This window comes from Callithrix jacchus, chromosome 10, assembly GCF_049354715.1.
Source record: "Callithrix jacchus isolate 240 chromosome 10, calJac240_pri, whole genome shotgun sequence".
Taxonomy (NCBI): domain Eukaryota; kingdom Metazoa; phylum Chordata; class Mammalia; order Primates; family Cebidae; genus Callithrix; species Callithrix jacchus.
The window spans coordinates 68,329,035-68,348,179 of NC_133511.1; the positions used below are offsets into that span (position 1 = coordinate 68,329,035).

At 53.1% G+C, this 19,145-nt stretch overlaps 1 protein-coding gene and 1 non-coding gene across 16 annotated transcripts in view; one reads left to right on the plus strand and one right to left on the minus strand.

Moving 5' to 3' along the window:
- PDE2A (phosphodiesterase 2A) overlaps positions 1–19,145 on the plus strand; it is a 104,005-nt gene that overhangs the window by 54,833 nt on the left and 30,027 nt on the right. For all 15 annotated transcript variants that reach the window (XR_013523259.1, XR_013523257.1, XR_013523256.1 and 12 more), the window contains 2 exons: positions 15,446–15,535; positions 18,977–19,065. Coding sequence is in view for 11 of the 15 variants with exons in the window: in XM_054241949.2 (XP_054097924.2) it covers positions 15,446–15,535; positions 18,977–19,065 (179 nt within the window). In the remaining 4 variants the exon portion in view is untranslated. The remainder of the gene's footprint in view (positions 1–15,445; positions 15,536–18,976; positions 19,066–19,145) is intronic.
- LOC118145969 (U7 small nuclear RNA) lies at positions 2,601–2,662 on the minus strand. The gene has a single exon (XR_004731442.1). It is a non-coding gene; the product is annotated as a U7 small nuclear RNA (small nuclear RNA).

The window sequence follows — 19,145 nt, forward strand, 5'->3', positions numbered from 1 at the left end:
GGGATGGTGTGTGAATGGTGCTGGCCCACAGTTAAGATGGGCACTGGAAGATCGTGCTGTGCCGGGCCCTGTGGAGGAGTCAGGCTGACGGGCTGGATCCAGAAGTCAGACTGGGCCTGGGTAGGATGGTGAGGGAGGTGACGATGTGAGCCTGGAGAGCCCTTTGGAGATGTTGGGCTATGAGGGCTGCAGAGGATGTGGTTGCTGGAAAGGGAGATTACATTTTTTTTTTTTGAGATGGAGTTTTGCTCTTGTTGCCCAGGCTGGAGTGCAGTGGTGCCATCTTGGCTCACTGCAACCTCTGCCTCCCGGGTTCAAGTGATTCCCCTGCCTCAGCCTTCTGAGTAGCAGGGATTATAGGCATGTGCCACCACGCCTTACTAATTTTGTATTTTTAGTAGAGACGGGTTTCTCCATGTTGGTCAGGCTTGTCTCAAACTCTTGACTTCAGGTAATCCGCCTGCCTCTGTCTCCCAAAGTGCTGGGATTTCAGGCGTGAGCCATCCACCTGGCTGCCACATTTTTTTAAATTATTATGGATAATTTTAAGCCGACAAAATGCCAGAAAAAATAATGGAATAAACTGCCATATCTGCATCACCCCGGTTCAGCAGTTGTTGGGATTTGGCCTCATTTGTTTCCTCTATTCCCCCGCCCCACCTGTACTTTAATTTTTTTTTTTTTTTTTGCTTAGGCTTAACATTTTTTGAAGGTGGTAAGATATACATAGTCCAAACTTTACCATCACAACCATTTCTAAGTGTATAGTTCAGTGGTAGGTACATTCACACTGTTTTGCAACCGATCTCCAGAACCCTTTCATCTTCTCAAACTGAAACTCTGCACCTATTAGACAACAGCCCCCATTCTCCCCCATCCCCAGCTCCTGGCACCCACCATTCCACTTCCTGTCTCTATGACTTGGACTACTCTAGGTACCTCAAGTAATTGGAATCATGTAGTATTTGTCTTTTTGTGACTGGCTTTTGAGTTTACTTAGCATAATGTCCTCAAGTTTTATCCGTGTTACAGTGACAGGATTTCCTTCCTTTTTATGGCCACATAGTATTCCAGTGTGTGGACAGGCCGACACTTGGGTTGCTTTCACATTTTAGCTATTGTGAATAATGCTGCTATGAACATGGTTGTACAAATATCTTTTAAATTTTATTTTATTTTAGATGGAGTCTTGCTCTGTCACCAGGCTGGAGTGCAGTGGTGTGATCTCAGCTCACTGCAACCTCTGCGTCCTAGGTTCAAGAGATTCTTGTGCCTCAGCCTCCTGAGTAGCTGGGACTATAGGTGCACGCCACCACGCCCAGCTAATTTTTGTATTTTTAGTTGAGACAGGGTTTCACCATGTTGGCAAGGATGATCTCGATCTCTTGACCTTGTAATTTGCCCACCTCAGCCTTCCAAAGTGCTGGGATTACAGGTGTGAGTCACTGTGCCTGGCCCAGTGTACAAATATCTCTTCAATATCCTGCTTCCAATTCTTTTGGATGTATATCTAGAAGTAGACTTGCTGAATCATATGATAATTTTATTTTTTAGTTTTTGAGGAACATCCATACTGTTTTCTGTACCTTTTTACATTCCCACTGACAATGTACAAGGGTTTCAGTTTCTCCACATCCCTGCCAACATGTGTTATTTTCTGTTTTTTAAAATTAATTAATTACTATTATTATCTTGTATGGTAGGTTCTGGGGTACATGTGCAGATCATGCAGGATTATTGCATAGGTACACACATGGCAATGTGGTTTGCTGCCTCTATCCCCCCATCACCTATATCTGGTATTTCTCCCCATGTTATCCCTCCTCACCCTCCCCACCCACTGCTGTCCCTCCCCTAGGCCCCCACAACTGACCACAGTGTGTGATGCTCCACTCCGTTTGTCCATGTGTTCTCATTGTTCAACACCTGCCTATGAGTGAGAACATGCAGTGTTTGGTTTTCTGTTCTTGTGTCAGAATGATGCTTTCCAGATTCATCCATGTTCCTATGAAGGACAGGAACTCATCGTTTTTTATGGCTGCATAGTATTCCGTGGTGTATATATGCCACATTTTCCTTGTCCAGTCTATTATAGATGGGCATTTGGTTTGGTTCCAAATCTTTGCTATTGTAAACAGTGCCACTATGAACATACATGTGCATGTGTCTTTGTAATAGAACAATTTATAATTCTTTGGGTATATATCCAGTAATGGGATTGCTGGGTTGAATGGTATTATTATTTTGTTAATGGTAGCCATCCTAATGGGTGTGAGGTGACATTTCACTGTGACTTTGATTAGCATTTCCCTAATGATTTGTGAGGCTGAGCATCTTTTCATGTACCGGTCGGCCACTTGTGTATCTTCTTTGGAAAATTGTTGATTCAAGTCCTTTGTCCGTTTAAAAAATCAGGTTGTTTGCTTTTTTTGTTGTTGAATTGTAGGAGTTCCTTATTTATATATTCCAGATATTACCTCTTTATCAGATAAAAGCTTTGCAAATGTTTCTCTCCCATTTCTTAGGTTGCTTTGCTGAAATATTTTAAAGCAAATCCCAGACATGATGTCATTTCACCAAAGGTAGACTTGTTTTGTTGGGGGAGCTTTCTGGTGAAGACTGAAAAACCTGCTAGACAAATTCTAAAATAGATGTAACATTGGATTTTTGGTTTTTAAGGCTAGGAGGTCCTGGATGATGCTGAAATGTAACAGTGACACACAGCCAGTGTGGAACTGTATCTGATGCTGTGTGAGGGTGACATGGTGGCTTTGCGAACATGGGTGCAACCCTGAAGATGTGGGAGACCCTGAGTCAGGGTGACAGCAAGTGATCACTGTGTATGTGGCCCTGTGAACCCCCAGTGATGTGGGACAGGTGGACGCTGTGGACGCTGAAATGACTGTGCGTCACTGAGCAGGTGGGACCTGTTGTATGAAGGCCACAGGGGTCATGTCTCCTTGTGTTTTCCTGGTTGGTGAGTGTGACACAATGCAGGACTCTGCATGGGAGTGAGAGGGACTGAATATAGGTGACACGGCTGCATGTGATTCAAGTGGGCTCAGCCCCAGCTTCAGCTGCTGACCATATGAGGGAGCATGGAGATTGTAGGGCAGATAAGGAGAAGCATTGAATGGGGACAGAAATGGTGTCTGTGCCCAGAGACAAGCTCCTCCCTTCTCTGAATACCCAGGAAGGGTGCCTGCATGCAGAATGTGGGCACTTCAGCAGGATGTCGTAGGTGCTGATGAAGAGCAGGGCGTGTGGTGTCAGACAGCCTTGTCCAGGCTCTGACATTTAGCAAGTCATTTTATCTCTTGAGCCTCAGTTTCCTCAAGTATAAAATGGGGGCTGTTGGGAGGATGACATGAAGCAGTGCCTGCATGCATGCAGTACCTGGCACTTGGTGAATGCTCTGTGGTCTTTTAGGGAGCAGTAACCTCAGTGCCTGCGCCCCAGGCCCCCAAATGACAGGAGCACCAGTGGGAGCACAGTGAGGGTGCACTGAGTGAGGTGTCATCTTCTCTCATACCCGCTGCCCTCCTCTCTCCCTCTCCCGACACCCCCTCTGCCTGACCCCTCCTTTCCCCTGCTGTCCTCACCACTGTCAGCCTCCAGCCCAGGCTCCTGCAGCTCATTCAATTAGGCCGATGTAATTTGCTCAAGAAAAAGCCCCATAATTTGGTTAATCACACCAGTAAGGGATCTGGTCCTGTAGGAGGGTGGAGGTGGATAGGAGTCCATGCCCACAGTGGAGGCACAGGTGTCTAAGTGCCTGTCTTTTGGGACCTCTACCCACTTCCTTGGGCTTCTTTCAGGAGCCAATAGAATCCAGCTTGGGTCTATCTCAAACCCAGCTACAGAGGCCTTGAAACAGGAGGCTGGATTTCCTGGGTTCACTTGTATCCCTGGGAGGGTCCCTGCCACTCTCTGGGCCTCAATCTCCCTTTCTGAAAATGAGAGTGGGATTGGGGTTCTCAAAGGCCCCAGCTAGCCTAGTTCTGAATTCCAGCTCTAGTCAGTCCCTGTGTCTTCTAAAGCGCCTTCTCCTGGGCCTTGGGGAGGGAGCGCTTGAGGGTAGGTGGAGAGGACAGGGCCCCAGGGAAGTGGGGGAAGGGTGAGTGTCCTCAGAGCCTCATCTGGAATGTGTCCACTGCAATCCTATCATCGAGAGACCCTCTAGTTCCAGGCTGCACACCCGAAGGTAGGGCAGGAAGAAAGGGAGCTGCCCTTTCCTGGTCACCTGCAAGGCCAAAGCCTCTTAACTAGGTGGGCTAGACCTTGCACAGCAGCTCCAGCAGAGGTGGGGTGGCACTGAAACCCAGCCTGCTCTCCCTTGCCAGGCCTTGCCCTTCAGACCCGCATCTGCCCAGAGGATTGGTCTCCCTTCTTTTTAATGTCCACACAGGTGGTCTCACCCCTCTGCTGGGAGTCAGTTTAGGAAAAGGTTTGATGGATCAGTTTAATCTTCTCAGCAGCTCTAAGGGAAGGGACCATTTTATGGATGAGGAAACAGAGCTCAGGAAGGTCCAAAGACTTGTTTAGTCCATGTGGCGTGTGGCAGGGCAGGCAGATGAGCCCACATCTGAGGGAGGGGATGGAAGAAGTGACAGGGGTGCACAGAGGAGGAGAATTAGACCCTCTCAGATTCCACCAGTCTCAGCCACACGTTCACTCACTCAGTTGGAGACAAGGCTAGCCACCAGCACACTCACAGCCCCCTCGACAGCCACGCACTCACTGCACCACCGTCGCATGGACATCAAAGACCAGAATCGCATATGCATAGAAGCAGGCCCACATGGTCACCCCCACATACAGATGGCCAATGCACACACATAGACACAGGGTACTCACGCGTGTTTACACTCTCACAAACCACGTGGGTTACAGGCTCCCACAGAAACACAGACCTACATACTTTCACACGGACATTCCCTCAGTGACTCAGGGAACATAGTCTGCCACGATCATGTGATGGCCCCTAGGGACACGCCACTGTGGACCACTAATGGGCAGCCTGCACATGTGCTCAGGTCACCAGCAAAGTGGGAATCCTGCACGGAGTGAGAGGACAGGTCAGTTTTGATGAGTGTATCCAGAGTTCTGCAATCAGAAAAAACACACAAAAGCTATTTTAATTTTCATTTCCAACATAAAATTTAGTTTGAATCGTATAGAGGGTCCGAGGGTCTGATGGGAGGGCATCATCCTCTTTTCAGGGCTTTGGGGTTCTAAGGAACCCACAGATTCACAACAGTCCCACAAGATATCCCAGAGTGTGTGTGTGCGTGTGCTGTGTGCATGCTCCTCGGGATGTGAGGAGGGAAAGTAGGAGAGGTTCCAGAGACTCCGGATGTTTGTTCTCTGGCTTCCTGGGCCCTCCAAAGGCAAATAACTCTGGATGCCAGCCTGCCTGCCTGGAGGGCTGGGCTGGGTGGGGAGGTGGGCTGGGTGAGACCCTGCCTCAGCCCCTGCAGCCCCACTAACCAGAACCCTGTGTAATGAGGCAGTGTGACCAAGGCCCATGGCCAGCTTCCCATGGGCTCGTAGACCCATCGCCTCCCCTCTTTGGGGCTTGGCTCTCTCATCTGAAAAATGGAGGCAGGAAGGAGGTGAGACTGAATGGGCTTTCCCCTGGAGACTGATTAGAGAGACAGAGACTTGGGGCCTGGAGTTCAGAAAAGCCAGCCAAAGCTGGGGAGGGTACATGAAGGCAGCAGAGACGGTCCGGGTCTGGGGATTGCAGAGGCCCCAGAGCCTGCCATGTCTCCTGCCAACTCTCTTTTTCACTGGAGGAGGGCACTGTGCCTTGGTGCCCCATCTGCTCTGGGTTCTGTGGCCCAGCTCTTTGCTTGCGCTGTAAGGGGGACGGGAGAGAGAGGAGGTGCGATGAGAGTCCCAATGATAAGAGGACAAGATCAGGGGAGAGGGCTGGAGGCTTCTGGAGGCCCAGAGCAGGAAGGACAGGAGTGGAGAAGAGAGGACACCACGGAGCAGGAAAGGAGGAGCAAAGGCTCAGAGTAGGGAGGCTGGAGGGGTGCAGGGAATCAGGCTGGGATGGTGGGAAGAGGCCTGAGGCCAGAGCAGGCAGAGCCGGATGGAGGGAGCAGCAGCCCCTCGTCCTTGGCCCTTTGATGAGGTAAGGTGACCGGGAGCCCTGCTCCAGGCTGTGTGCTGAGCACTTTGCTTCCAGCCTATCACTCTGGAGGAGGGAGGGGGTGTCCCCAGGAGTCATGACAGTCTTGTGCAAGGGAGGGACAGGGTCACATTTATGTACTGCAGTGCAAGAGAGGAGCTGAGAGACCCCTGTCCTGGGGAGCATGGTGGCTGGGACCCCATAGGCCAGGCATGCCCCAGATGGACCCCACCCAGAAGATGGCTTATCCCAACCTCCCCAAAAAGAAGGGCTATTTTTAGGAACATTAAAGTGGTCAGTCTCTGGCCTGCAGGGGCAGGGAGAGGGAATTGGGGCATGAGTCAGTGCAGAAGAAGAGGGTGGACCCCATTCTTCCCCCAGCTCTGCCTTGGTCTTCAGGGGCTTCTCATCAGGGACTTCCCCAGCCAGCCCTGCCTCTCCAGCCCCTGCCTGTCCCTGGGGTTCCCTTCCGGCTCTTATGTCTGTCCTGATTCTGAATTGGTCCTTGTTCTGTCCCTGTCTCTCTTTCTCACACTTCCACTTTTCCCCTCCCCTCTGGTGTTTGGGGAACAGCTGGGGTGGGCCAAGCTCTGACGAGAGAGAGCCGAATACAGTCACAGGAGAAAGCAGCAGGAGGCTGTGGGAGACATACACGCCACAGAGCACAGAGAGAGGCGGCCAAGTGCCCAAGGAGGCTGAGAGGCAGGGAGGAAACGCTCTGGGACAGTCGGGGAGAGCCCCAGGGCAGGCGTCATTGGGCAGCCAGCCACTGTGTCCTATTCTCTGTCTTAACCCTAAGAAGACCAGCATGGCTGGGTCTACCCACTGTCTACCCCCACCAGCCTAGCCCAGGCCAGCCCTTCCTCCCCACCCTCTGCAGGCCCACACTAACCCTATTTACCTCCCATGAACAATGGACACAGTGGGGAGACAAGAGACCCAGTCTCTGGCCTGGAGGCAGACACTCCGCCCTACCCCACATCTGAGAGGGCTCAGCCCATCCCCTGGCCAAGGCCGGTATTAGAGGGGCCCCAAAGGCAAGCAGGACTCTGGGACAAAGTGTCCTGGTGTGGCCCAAAGGGCTGGGCTGAAGCGTGGGTCTCCTGGTTCCAGGTAGGAGCCTGGGTGAGTCCTTCCCTGCCTCCTCTGGCCTTAGTCTACCCCATCAGGCTGGGGATTGGACTCCATGAGGCCTGGGGCCCTGTAGATCCTGGTTCTGTGGGAACTCTCAGAAGGCCTGGGAAGAGGACAAGTGACCACCCAGGAAGGTTCCTGGAGGAGGTGACCTCATCATGAAAGAAGGTGAAGGTGACAGTGCTCCTCTTGGGGAAGAGCCCTCTCTCCTGACCTGCTGCTCCCACTCGGTCTGCACTGGGAGATGATCCTGAAGCACAAAGGGCCTCCTGGCCTGTGAAGGTGCCTGGGAGAGGTTGCCAAAGGCTCTCAGTAGGAGACACCCCATTCTTCCAGCTCCTTCTCTAAGATCGTCACTCTCTAGACTGGCGAGGCTTTGAGAGGTCGCAGCTCTCTCCCCTCCTGGATCCTTCCTCTGCTCCCTGATGGCATGTAGCGCTCACAGTCCAATAGCCCTGGGCACACAGGGGTTCACCCAGTCATTTCACAGCTCAGCAAACACCTCCTGACACATGTGAGAGGCTGGTTAATGCTGGAGACCTGGGGACAATCTCTCCCCTTCAAAAGCTCCCAGTCTGTTGTGGGAGCCAGACGGGAAAGGGTGGCACTGCATTGATGGCACACAATGCATGCTATTGGGGTGGGAGCCCCAGGCAGGAGGGTCAGACTTGCCTGGAGAGGGAACAACAAACTCTCCCTGGAGGGGATCATTCCATTCATTGATTCATCAGCCAGTCATTTATCCATCCATCCATCCATCCATCCATCCATCCATCCATCCATCCATCCATCCATCCAGTCTTCCTTTGGCCATCATTTCCTGAGGGATATAAACTCCCTTCTGACACTGGCTCAGTGGGACACTCAGCGTCCTCCTCCTCTTCTGCTGAAGCCACCATGCCTGCCTCTCGGAAGCTCCTGGACTTACTTTGTCCAGCTCCCAACTCACCCTGAGGGGGAGAGGCTGAGGAAGGTGTACAGACCTTCAGGGTCACCGGACTCAAGGCTGGAGACCAGTCACCTCACCAGGGCTCTTTCTCAGGGCACAGGCTCCCTGGCAGCAGGGCACTGTCCTTGCTTGCACACCCTTGGGGACAGGGAGCCCCCTCCATCCTGCTCAGACTCTCTCATAGTGCATCTCTGACTCACAGTGTGCCGGCATCTGCCTCCTTGTGACTGCCCTGCACTGCCTCGTGGGCCCCAGGCCAGAGGACAAGGAGAGCTAGAATGCCAGGTGACCAGGAAGACTGTGATGGCATGGAGAGAGGGATGCTGTGATGTGTTTGGGAGGAAGTCTGTGGCGTTGAGGAGAATGTGGGTGGCAGGAATGGGAGCCACTGTTGGCTCTGGCCTGCAGATGAGGCAGCTGAAGGTGGGAGGGAGTGGGAGGAGACCTGATCTGGCCCTGCCTTGCTTGATCTGATATCTGCCTCGAAGGGCCATTTTTCCCCTTTCCACACTCAGCTCCTGCCTCCCTCCCTCCACCCACTGGCTGTTCCCTCCTTTCCTGACTCCAGACTCTGGGCAAGGGACTGAGGGGATCCCAGGGAGCCAGGCCCTTGGGGAACTGGTGGTGCAGGTTACCCTTGCCTTCCTTCTCCTGCTCTTTCCCTCTTCCCATTCCTTCACCCACTTCCAAACCTAGCTCCTGATGGATCCAGGGGCACTGGGGACAATCAGGAGGGCATTTTGGAGGAGGCAGGAGCTGGAGTAGAAGCTGGGACCAGCTTGGGAAGGGTGAGAGGCCCGGGAGGAGCTGGCTGTGGATGCTGGAAGGGAGGAGCCAACAGTGTGGGGTCAGGCTCCTGTGGACGGTGACACCTCGGGAGGCGCCGGGACTGGCTCAGGTGTATTCTACAGTGCACGTGTCTCCAGTGTGGCTCGGAGGCTGGAGACGCGGCCCTGTTGGAGTAACAACTGAAGCCGGAGTCTGCGAAGGGTGGGCCTGAGAGTGGAGGGATGGGGTATAGAATGGGGAAGGGGAAGTAGAGGAGGGAGGGGAGGAAGAGAAGAGCGGGGAGAAGGAAAGGTCCCTGGCAGATCTCTCCTTTAGGGCTGGGCTACTGCACTGTGAGTAGCCCCGTCCATACTCCCTTGTTATCCCTGTCTCCCTACCACTAGTTTCGCTCTCCTTCCACCCCAGCCTCTCCCTTCCACTGGGACCTTCCCTGAAGAGTCCCCTCATTGGCTGTTCTCACCTGAGCAAGGCCCCACCCCTCCAATCCTTAGACTGTATACCTGTATGATTGGATGAACCAAACAGGCACCTCCCAGGCTCCTAGGAGGATCGGAGATAGTGTCAGTGAGGCTCAAGGCGTGGTCCCCCAACCAGCAGCATCCGTGTCATCTAGGAATGTTTGGAAACGCAAGTTCTTGGACCTCATCCCAGGCCTACTGTATCAGAAACCCTGGGGTGGGGCCAGCAATCTGCACTTTAACAAGCACTCCAGGTGGTTCTGGTGCACACGAAAATTGAACACCTGGTGGAACCTCTAGCCACAGGAGGTACTTGGGAAGGGTACCCTCCCCTCCCCAAAGCCTGATGCGTCACTCAAGCAGGGCACTGACAGTTAGGCTAGTCCAGCTGTGACCTGGGACTCTGTCCTTCCTCCTCCTTCAAACTAGGCTCCCAAGGGTTGCTGAGCCTCTTTCCTCTATTCTCCTGACCCTGGTCCAGCTCAGCCTTATTGAGGAAGGTCTGGGGCTGCAAGATCTTTGCACTCACAGGCAGCTCCTCTTTGAGCATCTAAGGCACCAGTGTCTTTGAGAGGCAGCTCCTTGGACAGGTGGCAGGCGTGGGCGGGTGGGGAGGGAGGAGGAGGAGCCGCCTTGTTCTGCTTCCTTGTCTCAGACTCTGCAGGCTGGGTGTGCTGTGAGGCTGCGAGGAAGCATAGAGTCAGCCTGGGTGCTGGGCTGAGGCTCAGTGAAAAGGGGCTTCTCTGGTCTGAGCCTGTAGGAGGCCTCCTTTGGGGCAGTTCTGCCAGTCACCCTGACTGGGTAGCTGTGCTTGCTAGTGCCAGGCCTGTGCTGGGCACAGAGGTGGATAAGTTCTCCTGTGCCCTTGAAGGGCTCCCTCCTCTGGGAAGATAAGGAATGGTGTCTATTGCCCACCAGAACAGGAGGCAGGAGGCAAAAGAGACGTAGATGACACTTGCCTGGCGCCCCATTTGCCCCCTGCGCTGCCTTCCTGGGTTCCCCATTCTGTGGGCACTCCTCCTGAGTCGGGTGCTTTCTCCCCATGTTCTCAAGATGACTATTTGGAGGTTTGTGGGAGGAGTGGGCTGGAGACACAGGAGTAGGTGGGGGCAGGAAGTATGCAGGAGAGAGATGGATAGTGGGAGGAGAAGCTAAGAGAGGAGAGGACGCGGAGGTGGGAAAAGACGTCAAGACTCCTGGAGAGGAACGGGAGTGCAGCCTGGGACACAGGTGGACATCCACTGAGGGAGGCAGGGAGGAAGGTAGGGCGGTCCACCCAAAAGGAAAGAAAGGGAAGATGGACAGAGAGGGAGAGGACTCCTCCCTTTAGAGAAGGCCCAGAGAGAGAGAGGGCATCGAAGAAGACCTAGCACACTCAGAGTTGCATGAATCAGTGTGAACGGGCAGTCCCAACTGCACAGCTGGAGGCTTGACTCTTGAGTTGGATGATGTTGCCTTGCTGTAGGCCAACGTGATGGGCACTGTGAGGCTTCCTTCCAGAGAAGGAGGCATGGGGCCAGTGCCAGGCAGTGGGGAGAGCTCCAGAGAACCTGTGGAGATGGGAAAAGGCACAGGGACTCGTGGAGATGAAACAGGAGAGCAGCTTATGGCAGCGACCCCAACCCTCAGGAGGGGTGTTGGTCTTGTGCTTGTGGCCCCAGAGGGTGTAAGACCAAGATCTCTGGTTTCATAGACTCTTAGGCTTTAAGAAGGACCTAAAAGTAATTTAGTCCAGACCTTCATTTCTCCCCAGATAAGTGCAGAAATGCAGATCCAGTCCAAGGCTGAGCCCCAACCCTGGCTTCAGAGAAGGCCTAACTTAGAACAGCCTCCCCTTTCTTGGTACCTGGGGTGAATGAAAGATAAGTGCTTGGGAATGGTGCTGTCTGTGGTACTGACTGGCCCTACCTTGGATGACAGAGCTGCAGGTGGAACTAGGGAGAGCAGAAAGGCTCCATCTATCCATCTACCCACCCACCCAGCCACTTGTCTACCTATCTACCCACCCATCCATCCACCATTCATCTGTCTATCTACCCCCTCAACCCATCTTCCACTCATTCATCTATCCACCCACCCTCTCATCCATCAAGCTTCATTGAATTAAACCACCAAACCATAGAGCTATATGCTGCAGAGCTAGAAAGATCTATTTTTTAGTAATAAGAAAACTGAGTCTCAGAAGAGGAAGTTGCTGCTTAAGGCCACACAGAACTTCTGTAGTCAATCTGGGACAGGATTGGAAATTGCCACTCTTTTCTACACACCACAAGTTCTCCCCTTTGGTCTGGGAAATTGCCTGGTTGTTATGCTGATATCTATACTGTTATTTGTTCCAAAAAGCTGTGAAGGCAGTAAGTGTTACCTTCTTCATCCCATCTTGAGCCTGGGGTGTGTGTGTGTGTGTGTGTGTGTGTGTGTGTGTGTGTGTGTGTTGTGCAAGCCTAAGTGTGACCTTGTGTGTGCATTGAATATATGATTGCCTTTGATTTGTCTGTATGCGTTTTGTGTGAGGGCCTGCGCATATACACATATGAGTAGAGGCATGTGCATGGCAATATATATTTGTGTGGCATGTGAGCAGGTAAAGCTGTGTCTGTATTTTTCATTTCCTCTTCCTTTTAAGATTGAAGCTCCCTGACTTGAGCCTGGCTCCCCATCTGTGCCTCCAATTCAGGAATCTCCCCACTTCCCATTCTCAGCTGCTCCCCGCTGCTTCTCTCCTTCCTTCACTGACGCAGCCACTCTGCCTTCTAAGCCCACATCTCATGGGCTTGGCAATTTGAGCTATTTCCTTCCCTGAGTTGATGCAATGGGGGTGAGGTTGCTTTGAGATCTGGGGAAGATTCATGGAGGAGATGGCCTTTGATCAAGCCTTGAAGGCCCCTTGGAGTGCCACGTCTAAAGTGGCCCTTCCCGGCTGCATTTCCTGTGCCCAACACCCTCCACTCCTGGGGCAGGCTGGGCAGGACCAGGAGATGGATTGACCGAAGGATCCCCGCAGAGAGCCTTGGGCTTCATCGGTCACGTCATCATCCAGTCCACTCTGGCATGGATGTGAAGCCCTTCCCTGCTGCTGCTCCAGCTCTCCCCAACTTTCCTTTCCTGCTCTCCTTATTGCTATTAGCCTGCATTTGGCCTGAAAAGTCATGGAAAACTGAACAATCAGAGCAAAGGTCAGATAAGCACCCACCAATTCTAGTAAAGGACAGTGGAGGGCATTTCCCAATCAAAGCAAAGGGCAGGTTGAGGAGTCCACCAATCAGAACAAAGGACAGACTGTTCTTTCTGAGCCCCTACTAGGGTGGGAGCGGGGATCCGGTGCTGAGCCGGAACCAGACAGGAGCCAGAGATCCAGAGGTTTGGGTTCTGGACCTGGCTCTGCCCTGACTGGCTGACTGACCACAGGTGGATCATTGCTTCTCTTTGAACCTTGGCTTCCTCATCTATCATATGGGGAGACTTAACTGTCTAAAGTCTGTGGCTTTGAAGAATTTCTCCCCCTGTATCAAGCTCATTCCATCATCTGGGTCTCTCTTTCCCAAGTCCACAGCACATACATCAGACTCCTCTGAAGGCAGGGCCTCTCAGGAGGTCAGCTTGTTGGCGGCTCCTCTTGCCTCCAGGCAGGAAGAGACATAAACCAGCACCACCTTCTGCACAGTCCTTAGAGCCCCAGTCTGGAGAGCCTGCATCTGGAAGACCTTATTTTGGGAGTATTTGGGGCATCGGCTCTTCCTCCCCTTTTTAGTCTTCAGAATTGACCTTGGAAGGCCATAACAGCCTGCGTATATACTGTGTGCAGGTATCGCTAGAGCTCTTGCCCTGCAAATCCAGAAGGAACAAGAACGCATGCGTATGTGCATGTGTATGTGTGTTTGTGTTTGTGTGTGTGCACCTGGATGGTGTCTGAAGGCATGCTGGGATGTCTGTGAGAATGTGGAGTCTGTGGCTAGGTGGTGCTGAAGGTGTCTGTACTGTGACTAGGAGTGCCTAATGGTCAAAGGACAAGTGATCCAATTTGGGTATTGTATTGTCTGGAATCAGCAGCTTCTAATGTCTGAGGGCAGACATCTTTCCTTAACCAAGTTATGTGTCTTCATCCTTGAGCAGCGGGAGGGACCAAGGAAGCCTGGGTGTTGGGGAAAGTGATGCTGAGTAAGCATCTGGGGAGAAGGCCCACTGCCGCCCTCGTCCTGGGAACACAGGATTGGGTGGGGGTAGGGGAGGAAACTGCAGCCAGGAAGACCCGGGAGCAAAACTTGGAGCTGAAGCCTGGACACAAGGCTTCATTTAGAGCCGTGTGGAACTTTCTGACAGATAGGCATTCAGCCCATTCTTGAGCTCACTTCCTCCCTCTCTCCTGGTGGCCTCTCTCCTGGTGGCCTCTGCCTTTGTAGCATGGCCCTGCTTGGAAGAAGGTCCTTTATCCCACTAGACCAAGGCCAGCCTCCTGTGAAATCCTATGGGTTCCCAGGGTGTCCGTGGGGCCACAGTATTCAGATCCCCCATCCAGGAGGTTCTGAGAGATTGGAGCTGGAGACTGATCTGGGTCTCCTCTGCTGTAGATGAGGCATCACCGGGTTATCCAGTCTTAGTCACAGACAGGACTTGGTTCCAGTTCCCTCCTTTCATGGGTCGCCTCCTCTGGCTGGATTGCCTCCTCTGGCTGAGTCTCATCTTGTTAGCACCTGGGACACAATGAAAGGGGGATGGTCTAACTAGACTATAGAAGTGGAGGAACTGTCACCTTCCCAACTGGGTGAACAGACCTGTATTAATACGGCCTGCAGTTTGAGCATTTTTATTTTTTGTCAGTCATGCTTACGCTGTGAGCTCATGCTGAGCTTGTGGTCTTTTAAGACCCTCAACCTCATGTCATGTTCACATGAATGGAGACCCAGCCATGTCTCGTTCATTTTGCAGTTAATCACTTTGCTTTCTGAACAGACTCAGCCTTCCACTGGGAAGACATCTGAAAGGACTTCCAAGGGCTTGCAGGAGGGCATGGCTGGTGGATGGTGTGAGTCACGATCTTGCCTTGGCCCCTGTTTCCTTTGTTCTGTTACCTTTCTCTTTGATCCCCACGGCTCTGGCCAAGTTAATAGAGCGAGAAGCAGGGACTTTTGTCTCCGTTCCGGCTCTGCAAGGACGAGCCCTGTTCCTGGGATGGGAAGGCTGGGAGGCAGTCAAGGCTGACGTCTCCTTCTCCTCTAGTTGCCAGGGAAGGCCCAACTGTTCTTCCATCTCATGGGTAATGCACCCCATGGACTCTTGTGACTCTCAACCCAGCCCCTCACTAGGCTGGAAAATGAGACTAGGTGAGACCACCTCTCTTCTGGTGAAAGTGAGTGTGACCCAGCTTCAGCGGACGTTCAGCTGAGCATCTACTCCGTGTTGGGCATTCTGTGAGGCACTTTTAGTGCTCTGTTTCATTTTTATTTTCATTTTTAAGGGCTCAATTTCATTTTGTCTTCGTGTCAGCCTGTAGGGGGCAATAGCCCCAGCTGCTTCCAACTTACAGATAGGAGACAGGCTCAGTGACTCAACCAGGACACTCACTGCTCATGCTGAGTGGAGCTAGGACTCATATTTGGATATTTTGTTTGTTTGTTTGCTTGTTTTGTTTTAATTTGGAGGCTGGACGTTTCCCTACCATGCCGGAATTGTCCTCGACTAGAGAACAAGAGACCTGGGGTCTAGGCCAGGCTTGACCTGTTGACTCTCACTATGAGGACTTTGCTAAGTCCCTGGCCCTTCTCTGAGCCTCAGTTTCCCCACCTGTAAGGTGAAGGTACATGGACATTCTGTGACCTTAGACTGTTTGATTTCAAGATCGTAAGATCCTGGAATTCATGTGCCTCAGAGCCTCGGGCTCTGGTCTAAGCTGGGGGGTTTTGCTCACAGTCCTTTGGGCAGGTGGCGCTGCCCTGGCCTGCCTGGCAAAGCCCCTCACTGCCCTCTCCTCTCTTTCAGGATGCTTTGCTGAGTCTGGGCTCTGTCATCGACGTTTCGGGTCTGCAACGCGCTGTCAAGGAGGCCCTCTCAGCTGTGCTTCCCCGAGTGGTAGGTGTCCACCCTTGCCCCATGATTTCCACCCCAACCCCCGAGTCTTTGACCAGCTGTATGCTGCACCTCACCCAGGGCCAAGGAGGAAGGAAGAGGCAGGGTCCCTACCCAGAGGATTTTCATGGGAAGTGAAGGGTCTGGGTGGGTGTTCTGAGACGGTTTTCTGGAGGAGGAAGCCTGAAGCTAAGCACTAAGGAATGAACTTGCATAGGAATCCTGCAATGGCTGAGCCAGAAGGGGCTTAGAGTTCAAGTGGAAAGGCTGTGTCTCAGATAAGGAAAGGTATTCACTTAGGAAAACAGGATGTGGTGGACTCAGGTGGGTTTTGGAATACATGGAGCAGGAGAAGTTGAGGGTAGACATGTAGAAGAACTTCATGGAAGCCAGGTCTGGGAGTTGCTAGAATAGGGCTCAGCTTTGATAAATAGAAATGCATTAGGTTAAAGCACCCTGCCTGGAGCCAGGAGGCTGGAAAAATCACTTCTGGCAGCCTTTTAGTGGCTTTCTGTCTGTCCTATCCCAATATCATGGATGGGTTGCAGGTTTGGGGCAGATGGAGGGTGGGGATCATGGTTGCCTGAGCCCAGAGTACCTTACTGGGGAGATTGTGCCTCTCATCAGCTGCTCCAGGCCACTCCCCAATCTGGTTCAATGGCCACTGTTCATCCCTTTGGTGGGAGGATGGGTAAACCAGCCCTTGAGACCTAAAGTAGCAGGGTGCCAGTTGTGCCAGATAGAGGGAAACAAGGGACTTTTGGAGCCTGGGAAAAGGAGTCTGATCCAGCCTAAGAGACATGGAAGACTTCCTGGAGGAGGAGGTGCCCTGACTGAGTCCTGATAGCCTTGAATGTCCTCTTCCCTACTCCAAACACCACCAAGGGGAGCCTCTGCTCCAGGAAATATGGCCAACTCAGAATGCGACCTTCCCATCCTGCCAGAGCCCATTGTCCCTGAATCTGCTTGATGGATGAACCACCAGAGGCCCAGAGAGGGAGGGCACTTGCCCCAAGGTCACACAGCATGACAAGGATAAATGGGACTTGGCATCTAAGCACCCCCATTCCCTCTCCTTAGCTCTGCCTTTCCCAAACCTCTTAGAAGTTCAGAGCCCAGGAGGAGGGCTAATGAGTGAGCTTTATTGAGTGTGAAATTGGTAGGAAGTGGGTGAAGTGTTGGTGCCCAAAAATAAATCCTCCCAGAGAAGGATGGGACTGAGACAACATCTGGCTTGGGATGGAGGCACATCTGGAAAGGGAGGGTGGTGGAAGCTGGCACGTTGGTTTCCGCAGGGCTGCCCCGAGAGCCTCTGTGGCCACCAAAGCTGCCCAGGTGGGAGAAGGAAGTGACTGGCTCTGTTTCACAGGCAGGGTGCCCTGGTGGCTGTGCCAGCCTAGATGCTCTATGACAGATTAATTGTCTCCCCAAAGCTGGGGGCTGGGATGACAGCTGTGGTCCAGGTTCCTGGGATGGTGGGAAATGTCAACCCTGGCCCACCCAAGAGACCTATATGAGGTAGGGAAGCCCTGACTTTTGGGAGCCCTGGCTTGATTGCACGGAGGGGCTCAGCCCCCAGTGAGGTGAGGGAGCTGAGGTCTGCTCTGCTGCCCCCAGGGAGGGGAGTGGAGATGGGGAGGGGACCCCCACCCAGGGAGGAGAGCAGCTAGCACCTGGCTTCCTCATCAGCACCCATTGTGGCAGGCAGCCCCGAATGCAGATGGTGCTGATGTGTCTGAAATGGTTCCCTCCTTCTCTCCAATAGACTCAGCTAATTTTAACCTAGAGGGCTGAGAGTGAGGGGGTGGGAGACACACGGACATCCAGAAGTGAAGCAAGAATTTGTCCCTCTCTGCTCTCATGGATTACCCACCCCTCCTTCTGCCTGGGCAGGACTTTCCATGTGACCTGGGGTGGTCTCTTAACCTCTTTGGGCCAAATACCTCAGGCCCCTCCCAGGCTGCTGGAAGAGCTGGATGACAAGAAGGAGGCTAGATATAGCCGAGGAGTGGGCGGCCTCTTCCCACTGAATTCTTTATCCCCGAACTTCCCACTTAGGTTTCCTTCCAGCCAAACAAGAGGGTGTCTGCCCCTCTCACTCCCCTCGGGCCTTGTTATCCCCACCCCATGTCACAGCCACCACTGAACCTGGCTTAGTGTCTCTGGAAATAGTGGCTGGGCATCTCTTGGGGATTAGGAGGGGGTGGGGGCTGGCTGGGGACAGCCGATGACAAGAGTGGCTGGCAGGATTGTGGACTCTCAGAGTCATGGAAGGCAACTGCTTCCGCTGAAGATTCCACACTTACTGAGGGTGGGCCTTCAACACGTACTCCACTGTCACCTCCTCCTGAAGCCTTCCAGGATACCATCAGCTGGGAGGCGAGCCCTTCTCCACCATCCCACAGAGAAACAGCAGAGTTGCGGACAAGGATGTGTTGCATGGGGGTTGGGCAGGGATCCCTAAGAGTTGCCAGTTCTGCTCAGAAGGAATGCGGATTTTTGCCTATAGGTCAGTGAGGGCAACTACTTCTGCCAAGACATGGCCTGGAACTGAGGCCAGAGCTGCTCTGGGCCCTTGGGGAGGGAGGATTGAAGAGCAAGAGCTTTGATCTCCCTCTGAGGAGTAATCAGTCCAAAATACAAATCTGCTCACGTCTCCCTGCACACGTCTTGCTCTGTCCCCAGTTCTGTTTGTAAGGCCCATCCCACTCAGCCCTGCTGACCTCGGGCCCAGCCCCCGTGCCCCTCCCTTCACTGTCTGTTCCTGAATGCTCCATGCTCTATACACCTCTGGACCTACCCGTGTACCTGCTGCGAGGCCTGGGAGCCCATTCTGTACCCGGCACACTCCCTGAATGTGTCAAATTCCTACTCAGTTACAGCTGGAAGGTTACTTCCTCCAGGAAGCCCTCCCTAGGCCCCACGGAGGATGGTGCAATGGCCTGCTCTGTGTTCCTCCCTGGCTGGGGTTATGGATGTGTGGTTTCTCGTAGAGTTGAAGGAGGGGCACTTCCTAGAGCATTCTGAGCCCCATCCCTGGTACAGCTCAGAGTGGATGCTCAGTTACTGTTTGCTGAGTGCCCGAGGCTGGAGTCAGGCAGGGAAATGTCCCTGGGTGGGAGGTGATTTGTCTGCACCTTCAGTCCTTCAAACTCTTTGCCTGGCATGTTAAATTTTGGGTGGTAAAGAAAGTCCCATCTTTACTGAATCACTGCCTGCTTAGAATCCCTTCCAAGAGGAGAGGGCGAAGCACTCAGTCCACCAGGTGTTTTGCTGCCCTTGCTGCATCTTAGAATCACCTGGAGAGTAAAAACGAACAGATCAATGGCAGAGCTCCACTCCCACAGGGTCCATGACCTTGCCACACAGAACCCTGTGTGTAGACTGGGACCGGGCAGCTGGGAGGGCCTCTCCGCAGAGTCTCATCAGTGCCTTCTGTCCTAGGAAACTGTCTACACCTACCTGCTGGATGGGGAGTCCCGGCTGGTGTGTGAGGACCCCCCACATGAGTTGCCCCAGGAGGGGAAAGTCCGGTGAGCCATTCTCTGCACTCCCATTGCCCTCTTGCAAGGCCAAGGATTCTCAGGACTGAGGCACCGTCCAAGGTCATCTG